This window comes from Halichoeres trimaculatus, unplaced genomic scaffold (genome assembly GCF_033239565.1).
Source record: "Halichoeres trimaculatus isolate MK-OKI-2021-1 unplaced genomic scaffold, fHalTri1.1 fHalTri1_scaffold_11, whole genome shotgun sequence".
NCBI lineage: Eukaryota > Metazoa > Chordata > Actinopteri > Labriformes > Labridae > Halichoeres > Halichoeres trimaculatus.
Genome location: NW_027437189.1, coordinates 19,428,475 through 19,441,412, shown reverse-complemented (window position 1 = coordinate 19,441,412; position 12,938 = coordinate 19,428,475). Strand labels below are relative to the sequence as shown.

Here is a 12,938-nt window from a genome sequence, read left to right as displayed (position 1 = left end):
ATGACCATGCTCACTCAGATTTCAGACAGCACTTCAAAATGGCGGATTTACTATATAGTGTACTATATAGTGAATAGGGAGGGATTTCGGAACAGCCTAGGTGTGGCTGCTGTCCTACATAACCGTACTTATTTTATCATTATCTCATCAACTTTATGTGGTCAGGCGCACTTATAGTGCTCAGTTTTACTGACGCATTGGCGTTCGGCAGCAATTTGGGCTTTGTGAAGGTTTTGGCTTTAGGCTTAATCAAGTTTTTTGTTCAGGTGGAGAGCTGTCATACACATGTTAGAAAGAAGGCACCAAAATACAGTTTTCTTCATTGAAATTTAACTCTGTACTTTAGGACTATGTACTTCTTTGTCAAATGATTTGTCTTGAGTTTGACGAATTGCTGCCAGTTAAAGTGCTAATTAATATCTAAAAGGCTGGATTAGGTTTTCCAAACCGCCTGCTTAAAAGCCCCGATCAAATCATTTTTCAAACCACTTCAAAGAATAGATGTTAGTGAATTGATAACTAGATTCATCTATCAATTTAATAAGACACAATATTTCCTCTAATGTTTACCCCAGGCATCAGCATCCTTCCAAGTTTGTGTCCAACAAGTGTGGGGATTTGTGTTTGAATATGCTCTGTACAAGACGTGTGTCTTCTGGTAATCAATCATCTCTCATCACCGCTTGGAGGGACACGCTTCATCTCACAAAGATTATAATTAGGCACCCTTTCATTCTGTGTAACTTTCTCAGAGGTTTATCCTTGTGGAGAGGAACAATCAGTGTACAAGGTCCCTTGTCAAACATCTCCACCCTCTCCGAGAGTTATTTTGAGTCTGGAGGATAAACCTGTTCTCCCATGGTGCCGGAGACAAGAAAGGGATACCTGCCTCTCATACAAATTAGTTACCCTACCTGCAAAATCTTCCCGTTTCTGTGCCATTACAAATATGCAAATTTATTCTGACAAATCCAAATGAATTCTTTTTCCCTAGCAGATAGAAATGTTTATTCCAATGTAGTGTTGACTGACTACCCCATGGGTCACTGTAAATGTGGGCTTTGCCAAAACAGCACACATTCACTATTGTACCTTTGTAATTACCAAGGGAACGTGTGTCACACTAGACCTGCTGCTGTCTTTGTTATTTGTTTTTTTTCCCTTTCAACCACTCTGAATCAACACTGCTATGACATTACCAGGGGAATTGAGACTTTTTGTTTTAATTAATGTGCCGCTTGTGGGTTTTAAATTGCATTTCTAGACAAAGACGGAGGATAATAATAGTCAGTGTTCAGTGTTTTAGTCAAGAGGATCTGTATCAGAGTCCAAAGGCAGACCACTGCCCTGCATTATGCACTTAAAAAATGTGGAACATGCAAACAAGTTCAACCAAGACCGCCCCTCTCATTGGACGGTTTGGGGCTGAAAACAGATTCCAGCTGTCCATCTGCCAATAAGTTAAGTGGGCAAGACACTTAACCTCAAAACTTCCCCTACCGTCTCTTCCATCTGTGTTTGAATGTGATCAGTTTGTACTGACAGATGATTCACATACTGTAGTCTGGTGAAACTGAAAAATGTCAACTGGTGTCACCAATGTTTCTCATAAAAAATCTGAAAATGTGCAAAAAAGTCACCATGAATAAGATTTTAGCAGTCTACTACACCGTGAAAATGAAAGAGAACGTTGACATCTACAGCATACTGATTTGCTCTTTAAAACCAAACCAATGTTATCTAAGTTTAGAAATGAAAGATTTTAAATAACTTTGAGATGATATTTAATAGAAAAAAACTAGAAAAGCACCAAGAGAGCACAGACCTCCGCCAAGTATATTGTGATTGTCACGCAATGCTTTAGTCCTACTTTAATGTTATACTCCCTTTCAGCAGACTGTCTGCTATAATTTGGTGTTAGAGGTTTGTATGATAATTTGTTACCTGACAGTGTAGAAAATTATGATGACCCAGTACATATTTCGTATTCTGGATCTTAGTTTCCAGAATATTGGCAGGATCTGGATCGTACTTTTACATCTGTCAGAAATTATGGTGACCTTGTCTTGTATTGTTTTGCAAAGCAATCCGACCATTTATCGTGGAGTTATACATATGGTGAAAACGGCCCTTTTTCACAATGATAGAGAATCCTTAAAAAAAAATCCTAGATCCAGATGGTGATCCAGATCACCTCCAAAATTTACTCACTTCTTCTTTATCCTAGTTCGAGCATTTCCTGAAAATTTCATCAAGATCTGTTTGTTACTTTTGGAGTTATGTTGTTCACAGACAAACAAACACACTCTCCCAAAAACATAACCTCCTTGGCAGAGGTAATAAATTATTGAATCAGTGTACCCGCATAACCTCTGCAAAGGTGAATTATTTGATACCTGTCATGCTTTTTGTGCCTCCACCATTTGAGTGTTTGATGGGACTAATCCTTTAATGGATTAAAAAAGGTAGAAATGTCATATAAAATATTGTGACACCAACAGAGGTGCAAGTTAGACATTTAAACAAACATCTAACGTGTTGTTTCAACATGTTAAAAGCATATTTTTTGATACACCCCCCTCTTTTCTTACAAACCCTTTTTTTGTCACTGTCCCAGTCGCCTCTGTAATCAGTGTATGAATGTGGAACGAATGGTTGAATGTGACATGCAACACAAGAGCACCTCAAATAGCTAGAAGGCCATAAAAAAAAGTTAAAAACCATCCTTTTTCTATTTGAAAATAAAACAGAGAATGCAAAAAATTACAGAAAGTAGAAGTCAACAATATCCTTCGGCAGCGGCAGTCATTTCTTGTGTCTTGGTGAGCTTACATTATAAATAATAATAGGTAGTTTAGATACCATTCAAAGTAAAGAACATTTTCATTTTGTTTCCTCAGGACAAAAAAACCCAAACTATTCAGAAAAAGCACAATAATTTGTTTTGAATCTATATTTCAGGAAGAAAACAGCTCTGAGTATTTTTCTTCCCCAACTGTGGAAATGACTGGCTCTTTTCTTTGACTGAACCACAAAGGGCACAATGTTGATGGCTCAAATGAGAGTGCTGATTTAAAATCAGAGCAATTTACTCTTACTGTTTGTGTTGGCATTTGATTTGAAACTTCTTATTGCATGAGATCCCCTGGGGATGAGGTGATAAGTTTGAAGGGTTTAAATGACTTTTTTTTCCCTCTGTGGCAGGGCTGGAATGCACTGTGGCTTTGACAGATTTTTACATTCACATATTGCATTAAAGTTTTATGAAGGTTACAAGCTGATTATGCAGTACCTCAACTTTTTACAACCATCATGAAAAATGCACACAGACTCTGCTAACACGGCCAGCTGATCCATGCCAAACATTGATTTTAAAGCACCTTCATCTTCTTAGTGCGACACTAATTTCAACTTCCTCTCTTTCTCTGTAAGCCAATAATTTGTGCTTGTGAGTGGAAAGTGTGAAAAAGCATTGGCTACCAGGCTCACCAGGGTGTCGAAGCTTATGCAGTTATGTTGGTTCTCCACCCAGGAAGCGGAGTCCTGCTGCGGCCAGTCTTCACCAAGCAACCCGGCAGTGTGGTGTTTCCCCTTCAACCTGGCGAGAATCGCAGGGAGGTGGTGTTTAGCTGTGAGGCCCAAGGACACCCACCACCCTTCTACAGGTAACACCTGAAGGCATGGCTCTGTGCACACTGTTTGCTTTTTGTCACGCAGGTGCAGGAAATCTCCCAAAGCTTTCAAGAGCGACATTTGTCTTAAAGCCCACGCGAGACTGATTTTGTTGCCTTGGGAAATCTGGGGATTTGTGGACCTTACGGCTCACTGCTTCTAACTGCCTGCAGTGCTTAGCTTAGCTGTCAGTCATGGCAAATTTTTGAATGATGAGTTAATTTGGCTCAGTTGTTGTTCTTATTTTATATTTTCATTGGCAGTCAGACATTGATCCCCTGTAGAGTACTCTCTGGAAGCTTCTGTCAGCAGTGTCTCTGATCGCTGAAAAGATCAAGTGACCCAAGAAAATCAAGCTCAAAAAATCTCCTGCTATCACAGGCTGGGATCAACCTAAGAACTGTAGAGGAGTACATTTCAAATACAAGACACGACTCTGCAGAAGTTGTCTTTCCATATCTCAGCTTTAAGCCTGCTGCAGTTTTATGTACAGCATCACTGCCCAAGGCTGCTCGGACTCTGCTACAGGGCATCTGATTTGGAGGTTATCACTACATGATAAACATCATTCAAACCTCTTTATGAACTGAGGTGCTGGAAAACATTTGCTGCCTCTTGTCCTTGTTCACTTCTCTTGGCCTGTGAGGTCAAGCGCCTCTCTTTGCAATTGTGTTTAAAAACAAATTGAAGCTCAGTTCCACTCCTGCTAAAATGATGACAAATGAAAACAAATGACAAACGCTGATTTGCTTTAAAGTGCATCAAGCGCATAAGCTTTTAATTCATAGTCTGTCAAAAGGGGCCACATAGCTGTTGTACTCCTGTCAGTGTAATTAAATGCAAATTGCAAAGTCAAGCATTTAATGTGTAATAGGTTGAAACGATCCCTCATAACATCAGCATATGTGGCCGTTAATGTAGCTTGAAGATCCTTGGTGTTATGCCTAATGGGCACAAATTGAAATGAATGTACAAGATCTTATCACTTGGATCAGCTGGAATACTTAATAAGCAATCAGGCACTATTTTACTGTCCGGATAGACCTACTCTTTAAAAATGAAAATCAATTCATGAGTTCAAAATCTCAGATTTTTTTTTTTGCCTCTCAGAGCTCAAGTTCTGAGAGCGTGCCCAGCTCCATATCAAATCATATTTTGCTCTAATTATCTCTTTAATTACAGCAAGAGTCACCAACTGTGGTCGCTGATAATCCATATTAAGATGTGATTTTCAGATTGATAACATGCTGTTTTGATATAATACTTTTATCCCTCTTTATTACTGGTCTGATTTTGATACAGACACATTGCTACCATGTTGGTTCAATCAGCATGCGTCACACTGCTGTAACCGCTGCTGTAATTTACTTTCTTTTTTTCCAAACAAAGGTCACTCATGCCAGCTTTTAAAATGAGTTTTGAAGCATTTTGGGTCCTTTTGAGGTTCAGCAGCAGGACACCATATGCTGAGTGACTCTTCACTGCTGAGTATGAAGGCAGTTCTATTTCAGGGGCGCCAAGGACAAATTAATTTGTCTAAGACTACCCAATGACCGCTGCCACATAAAGCTCCCACTCCAAGTTGTCACCATGGCCCCTTGATTTGTCTCATCTGGAGCTCTTGGACAAGTTCCAGCTGGAAAAACCAAATCATTAAATCAATCTAATCAGCCAATCTGCCGTTGAGCACCGCTCCGTTGCATGTGTTCCCCATTCCCTCCTTCTTCAAGCCTGCCTCTCACTCTGTCTGTCTGTCTGTCTAAATCCGTACCACCGAAAAGAGGGGAGAAATTCAGCCATAAATACACTCACACTCCTGTCTAGCAGGGAGCGGTAAAATCTAATCAAGACCAAGGAGCTAACGTTCAACCTAATTGAGCCATTTCTCTTCGATGAAAAGCTCTTGCTTGGAAATCTCCTTCTGCAAGTGTCACTTTTCTTGTTAGTCTGTGTTTACCCTATTCTTTTCTCTCATTTTCTTTCCTTTCAATGTAATTTGGTTTGAGGATGAAAGTGCTGTTTGCCAGTTATAATGCAGACACTTTCAACAACCTATTCTACGAGGAAAGACTATGCGACAATGTTAAGAAAGTTTAAAGTGAATGTAATCCTTTTCCATTCTTTGTCTTACAGTTTGCAGTAAATGAAACATTAACCTGAACATAATGGTCACATGTTTTTATTTATCATGTTATCACCAAAAAAACAAGTGGTGTTGCTAAGTGAGCAACACTAAGCATAAAACCCATGTCAAGGCACACAAACATCTGGCTCAGCTCAAAGGTGACTGCTTGCAGCTGCCTGTTGGTGGTCTCTTTCCTCTTTCTCTCTCTCTCACACACACACACACTTGCTGGGTGAACCTATTATTCAAAACAAGAGGTTTAATCAAAAAACTCTATTATCGTGTGCTTTGCATGTAGCTATTTTGTTCTAGCAGTCCTGCAGTTTGGCCATAGCTCCTGATAATGACTATGATTGGAAGGGAGGCTTTAGATTTCTGGTGAAAGGGTGATGGACAAACACGCTGAAAAGAAAAAAAAAAAAAAAAAAGGAAACGTCAGAGGAATATGGAGCATTTGATTTGTTTGAATGAGTTGTGTCTGAAATGAGAAAGCCTGAATAGAACTGAACAGTCTTTTGAAATTACTTTTGCTGATTGCTTCTCATTTCAGTCATAATCATTTTGGTTGTGCTGCAACTCAGTGATATTTCTGTGAGTTCCTGCTTTATTCAGGATAAGGGCTGTTTGGTCACAGTTTAGACTGCTGGGTTGTCACTTTATTACATAAATTAGGCTTTGAGCCATATGGCTGGGTGTTTTTGCATCAGCAGCAGTCTGTATAAACAATTCAGCAGCATTGATAATTAGACACCCAGCACATGGGCATGACAAAATACAAAACAGCTGAACTTTCTCCACTAAAGGACTCTTTATTTACTGTTTTATCATGTTCTTACTTTCACAGGTGGAAACTCAATGACTCTTTCATCGTGCCCAGACCGGGGTCACGTTACTCTCTCATGGGAGGAAACTTACACATCAGCCATCTGAATAAAGAGGGAGATGTTGGCGTCTATCAGTGCCTGGCATCAAACTCGTTTGGCACCATTGTCAGCAGAGAGGCCAGTCTGCACATTGCATGTAAGTCCATTAAATTCTTAACCAAGCTTGACATTTTACACTGATACGTGATAGCCCTTTAAAGCAGAAAATGTGCTATTTGCTCTTTTGTCTTGCGCGTTTATATTCTTTCTGGTTATTTCAGTTCATTCCAGATGAGCCGAGTTCACCTTAATTCAACTTCAGATGTTTGAGTGGAGCTCAGTCTTTGTTTGGGAAGTGAAAGTTTCTTTAAACATCTGACGCTGTGGTTCACTGAAATTATAATGACCCAGTAGGATTCTCTGGAAATTGTTTGTTGTCAGACCTGATCTTCTCTAACAAACAAACAACCGGCAACAAGAGACTCTTACAGTGTGCTGTTACTGTTTAAAGTTATTAATGAGAAAAGGCAAATTAACCAGCCATGTTTCTCTTACGCTATGTTTTTCTCCTTTAACCCTGATTAAAGCTGTGCTGCCGCTGTTTACGCTGACTGGTGGCTCTCGGCTCCTCACTTCCCTGTGATGATTGTGTGTTGGGCCTTGACAGATCCCGTATAGTTGATGGTTTACAGCCTTCATCCATCACAGTTTATAAGAGCAGAGTGTGAGGCATCTCTGATGGCAAGGTGAACTTGAGACCTCCACTGTTGATGGGCAGCTCATATCAAATGACAGCCCTGATATCTGTGAACAGATGGTGCGGCTAGATTGAATTCTGATGTCTGTTTCTGTGCCATTGCAGACGCACAGATGATCCTTGGCAGAGAGAGCACCAGAGGTATCCATCTAGCCAACATTTGGTGCTTCTTTGTCACAAAGCAGCATTAAATCTTCAGCGTATAGTGCAAATTGGTGCCTGGAGTCGCTTGAAGGCTGTTGATCATATTCACATTTCCTATCAATATTTCGCCGCCTGACTTGAACTGTATGTCATCCTGATTGGTCTCATCCATTGCCTGAGCCTGACCTGGGACCAGCTGCTTTTGTCAACGGATGAGGACAAGCATCAGTGCTGATGTGTCATACATCTTATTTATTGCTCTTGGTTTAACTTAATTAAGTGTGCTGTATGATTGAGTGGGCCTCAGGTCAAGGGAATAATTCATGGAGGAGCAGTCTGTTATGAAAGTCAGGATCGTGTCATTTGTAACAGACTCTGACTCAGAGTAGCTCAATATTCTCTTTCAAACACCAAGGGGCCAGCACCTCCTGTGGTCTTGTAATAACTCTGTGAAACAAAGACCAAGGTAAAGCTATTAATAAGAAAATATAAGGATCTACGTTATGTGCTGCAGGTAATTCTACCAAGGCTGGCAGCCTAAGCCAAAGCACTGCTGCAGAAACTAAATCTAAATCAGTGACTACAGACTGTTAATTAGGAAATCTAATATATTATCCTCTTTAATAGTGAAATCTATTTTCGGTCTTTCATTCATAGTAGTTTATAGTTGGATTGTGAGATCAATACCTTAGATCTGCACAGACAAATGATGTCTGGTAACACTGAATTTGAGTGCATGAATGTGCTGTGCATACATAATGTTAGCCCACATTTTTAATCCTCTGAAGGACGGATGATACAACAGTGTCTGTTACCATCTGGCAGGGGCTTAAACCTCTAAAAGTATAAAGGTTCTCGATCGTGTTGACAATACAGACTTAACTGTTTAAAAGGTTCTGCTTGCCCGCTGGGAGGGCTGCAAGGAATAATCTAGTTGGTTACTGAGCCAGATTGCGTTTCCTAATCTCTCTGGGATATTTTTGGTGTAAGTGAAAGGATTTTCACTGATAAAAGATGCAACATTTTACAAGAGATTGCAAAGCCAGCAATACGGGCAGAGCACGTTGGATGCAGGACTCGAAGAAGGAGGAAGCTATAGCAGAGATGCTGTTCTGCTTATAGAGCCACAAGGGTAACAGCGTGTTTAATGGAGGGTGAAATAGCTGTATTTATGAAAGCAATGCAGGATGCAACTCCCTTGTATCTTGGTGCTCATGATTTCTTCAATCAAATTTGGTCCTGTTATTGCCCATAATTTGCATTTTTTCTTTGCCAGAGTCTAACCCAACTGCCTTATCTGAGTAATTGCTTTGCAAGATTTCTATCGTTTTTTCACCTCTCTCATTTCCATCAGTTTTGTACTCTTTATTCATTGCTTTGCTTCAGGTTAAAATTAAGTCTTTTTTTCACTAGAGAGCATCTGAGGAAGGGACAATGATGTGTATCATCAATTATGTCCGTCTAAGTTGCGTTATAGTATCTGAGCCTCAGATCTTTTTTCAGGGATGAAGTTTGTTGGCATTTTCTGAGCACAGCACCTCTCTGCAGTGTTGTGATTGTCTGTGCTGTTATAATTAGAGCCCTTTGATATTTATCACTCCTCAGACTTCATCTGTCACTCACTGTTAGTGGTTCCCTGCATGGTGCTTCTCACAGAACAGAGGAGAGTAGAGGGGAGGAGAGGGAAGACAGAATTAGATAAATGTCAAAAAGAAAAAAAGAAAAAATGCACCGAGAGGTGCAGATGATTTTGGATCATGCAGGTGACACGAGTACGTGGTTTGCAGGTTCAGGGAGATTGTTGTTTTGACACACTTCCTGTTGCATTCTACCAATGATCAGACATGGATACGTGTTGAAGTCGATGCACAGACCAAGGTCAAACAGATAAAGAAACTAAATGTCAGCTACATCAAGTAAATCCTTTCTGCTATAAGGCTTCACTCGCTGAATGTGGCAAAAAAATTATCAAGTTTCCTTCTCAGTTCTCAGGTGTTTTTTCATCTATGGAGTATCCAGAGCAGTAGAGCCCTTCTGTCGATTAAACGAGCAGGTGCTCTTCAAAGATGGTTAACATGGAGACAGAGTCTCATTCTTTTTAAGTATCTAACTGCTGCAAAGATGATTAAAAAAATCACTGAAAATCTTACCATCTTTGGCTTGTTTTTTAGGTGCAAAAATTTAAGTTAAAGTTTTAGTTTTAGTTTAATTTAATCAAATTACAAGATGCTGGCATATATCAGACATGAATCATCAGGACAAAGTGATAATCTTGGGAAAGAGATTAAAATGCTACACAAGACTGACCTTACATGTGTACTGGAGCATTTTGTATTTGGGTTTGTAGAACTTTTTAGTCATTTCTTTTTCTGTTTTTCAAAGTATCACTTCTTTTGAAGACTTTATTTACATCTTAGGCTTAATCCAAAACTTGAAACTTGGTTGAATGTCTTATAATATCAAGTGACTGTAAGGTAAATTAAAATGACTCCAATCATGGGGTTAACGTTAACTTGCAATGTCAATGCTCTACTCTGCTGCACTTACCTCTGTCCATTCTCAATAGATTGGAATACAATAAAAGAATAAAACTTCTTTCAAAGTATTTGTAGTGATTTTTTTTAAAGGCAAACAAACAAGCAGACAATGAGAGGACTGAAATAAGATTACACATAACAGCCCGGGAGAATTAAATATTATCCCCTGAAATTATTAGACAGAAATGCTAGCTTGTTACTCAGTTATGTAGCATGATTGCACTGAACCTGAGTGTTGTTAAAACTTCAAAAAGCATTGTTAGTTTTGAATCAAGCCAAAGATGTGTAAAACTCAGTAAACTTGCAGTTTCATCAAGTACTTCTACCTAAATGGTCAATTTTCATTTGTTTATTTTAGGATTTAGATTGTAAAATGTGGAAATATTTTTTACATCAGAAACTTTCTGAACCATTAGAGAAGATGTGGAAAAAAAATTGATGATTAAACTGTGAATGTGACTCTGCAATGTCAAAATCCTGATGCAACCTTTCTTCCCCCCATGAATCAGTAATACAAAGACTTCTATTTGTGTAATGTTTGAAATGTTTATTGCAGCAGCAGAACTTTGTTTTTATTTTGTAATTGGCCTCAAGGCTCTGACCTTGTTATTTCTTATGATTATATTACATGCAGATTTTTAGGAAGTGATCAGGCTGTAGCCTCCAGGTAGATGCTGTGAGGGGTCGTGAGGCTGGAAATGTGATCATGCCACTGCTGCAGGGAGTGACTGGACATTTTGCAGCTTCAATAGATTGCTAAAGTAGGAATTTACATTTGTTTGGGGATTTGGAGATGATGACTGACAATTTTATTTGTATATACAAAACTTATTCACCGTGAAAGGCTGGATCAGTAACTTTTTATGATTCATCTACTACCACCTTACTTTATTTGAAGTATGTATGTTACATACATACTGGTGTAAGAACATTCCTTCAACTCTTGATATGTACGACCTTGAAAAAGCTCTAAATTGCAGCTTGTATAAGAGCTTTTCTGAAATATCTTTAAACTTGGTAAAAGCAGAATTCCACAGACTGAACTTGAGACACATCCTTTCTGATGTTATGTTGCCCTGGTGATTCAGATGGACCTAACTGAATAATGTTTACTTTAATAGGAAAAATTACAAGAACATTCTATAAATGAGTTTCTCTCTCTATCTATTTTACAGATGAGGGTTTCAGTGAAGTTTTGATAAAGCTTGGTGTACTCCACACATTTTTCTCCTTAGAATAATTTTAATATGCTCTGAGGACTACAGCTGGCTTATCACGAAGGCTCCAGACCCCTGCTGACAATGACGCTCACGCCCCCCACAGTCACTTCAAGTCACATAAATGTAAAGTTATCACATGTGACTAACTACATCAAAGTTATACCTCTCTCTTTTAATTTATCTCTGTTCATGGAATTTCTATGTTGCATTTTTTTTCTTCTTGCCTGATGTTTTTCACAATTCATCTGGAAAAAGATGAAGTGTATTCATTTATAAATCATTTTTCCCCAAATTGTTGTTATCAAAATACAATACAACATCTCCATTCACAGAAATATGAATCACCTTTTTTCCTTTTTTCAGCTTGTATGCATATGTAAACAGTCATACATACAAAAAAAAACTCTGTTAAGAATGTTGGAGAACACAAGGTTAAATCAAAAATTACAGAGTACAGTGTGATATGAATCATTTTTGCTGTAATTGTGCAGTCTTTCCATATTTTTACTCTTTATGATAATTTTCATTTTACTAAAAAACGTTCACCTTAGCGTTTTCAAAACTTAAAAAGGAAATACTATTGTCTTGTACATTATTTATTAAGGATAGACCGATTATTGGCCTGGCTGATTTTGGGGGCCGATATTTGGCATTTTGGGGCATATCGGCATCAGCCTTTTTTGTAATCCGATGGCCGATATGAAACCCATTCAAAACTGTTGTTGCTGCTCTAATGCAGCCGTACTTAGCATTATAACTATCCTACTGTCTGTGGGCTTATTTTAACTTCCACAGACACAAAAATCACTCCTCTTATCAATACCCACAGGAAAAAGTTTTTTTGCCTCTTAAAAATGATAAGAAATTTTTTCAACTGCTGACATTCAGGAGCTGCTTGTTGATGCTTCTCTGCACAGAGTTTCTCTGTCTACTCTATGGAAGCCCTAGATGGTCAAAACCTTAAAAATCAGTCATGTGAAAACTTAACAGAAAATTAATTCAACTTCATTACATGGCTGTAAAAGGCAGCACAAACTCAATTCTTTCAAGTTTTATTGCAGTTACATTGAAATTTTGGAAAACTTTGTTTACTGTAGAAAACTTAAGCGGTTTATTTTTTTAAATTTTAATTTAACTTTATAAAACATGCTGCTAAGCCTGGGAGCTGTTTAATAAACAAACGCTTGAAGGCATTTGATTGCAGAAGTGTTGGAGTTTGTAGTGCTCCAAATTTTTACGCCAATATTTTCACTTTGACAGCAAATTAATATCGGCTTCAAATATCGGTCATCGGCCTCCTTGCCCACTAATAGTCGGTATCAGCATCGGCCCCAAAAAATCCATATCGGTCTATCTCTATTATTTATACAATTAATATCCAGCCAAATTTCTATGAATCTGAATCACTGAAGACACAGTAACACTGACTGTGTTTACATGGTGGGCATTTTCAAACCCCATTTTCATGATAGCTTCTTCTTTATATGTTTTTTCACTTTACCAAGAGGAGTTTGGAAACTTCAAGAGGAGGTATTATGTTTCCCATAATTTCAGACATGGAGATAAAGTAACAATGCTGGGTTTATATGTTCATATCTTGAAGAAAACTCCTAATCTTTC

At 38.5% G+C, this 12,938-nt stretch overlaps 1 protein-coding gene across 2 annotated transcripts in view; it reads left to right on the top strand.

Moving 5' to 3' along the window:
• Positions 1 to 12,938, top strand: part of cntn3a.1 (contactin 3a, tandem duplicate 1) — a 99,630-nt gene that overhangs the window by 19,915 nt on the left and 66,777 nt on the right. For both annotated transcript variants that reach the window (XM_074680567.1, XM_074680566.1), the window contains exons 3-4: positions 3,533 to 3,665; positions 6,642 to 6,817. In XM_074680567.1, coding sequence (XP_074536668.1) covers positions 3,533 to 3,665; positions 6,642 to 6,817 — 309 coding nt within the window. The remainder of the gene's footprint in view (positions 1 to 3,532; positions 3,666 to 6,641; positions 6,818 to 12,938) is intronic.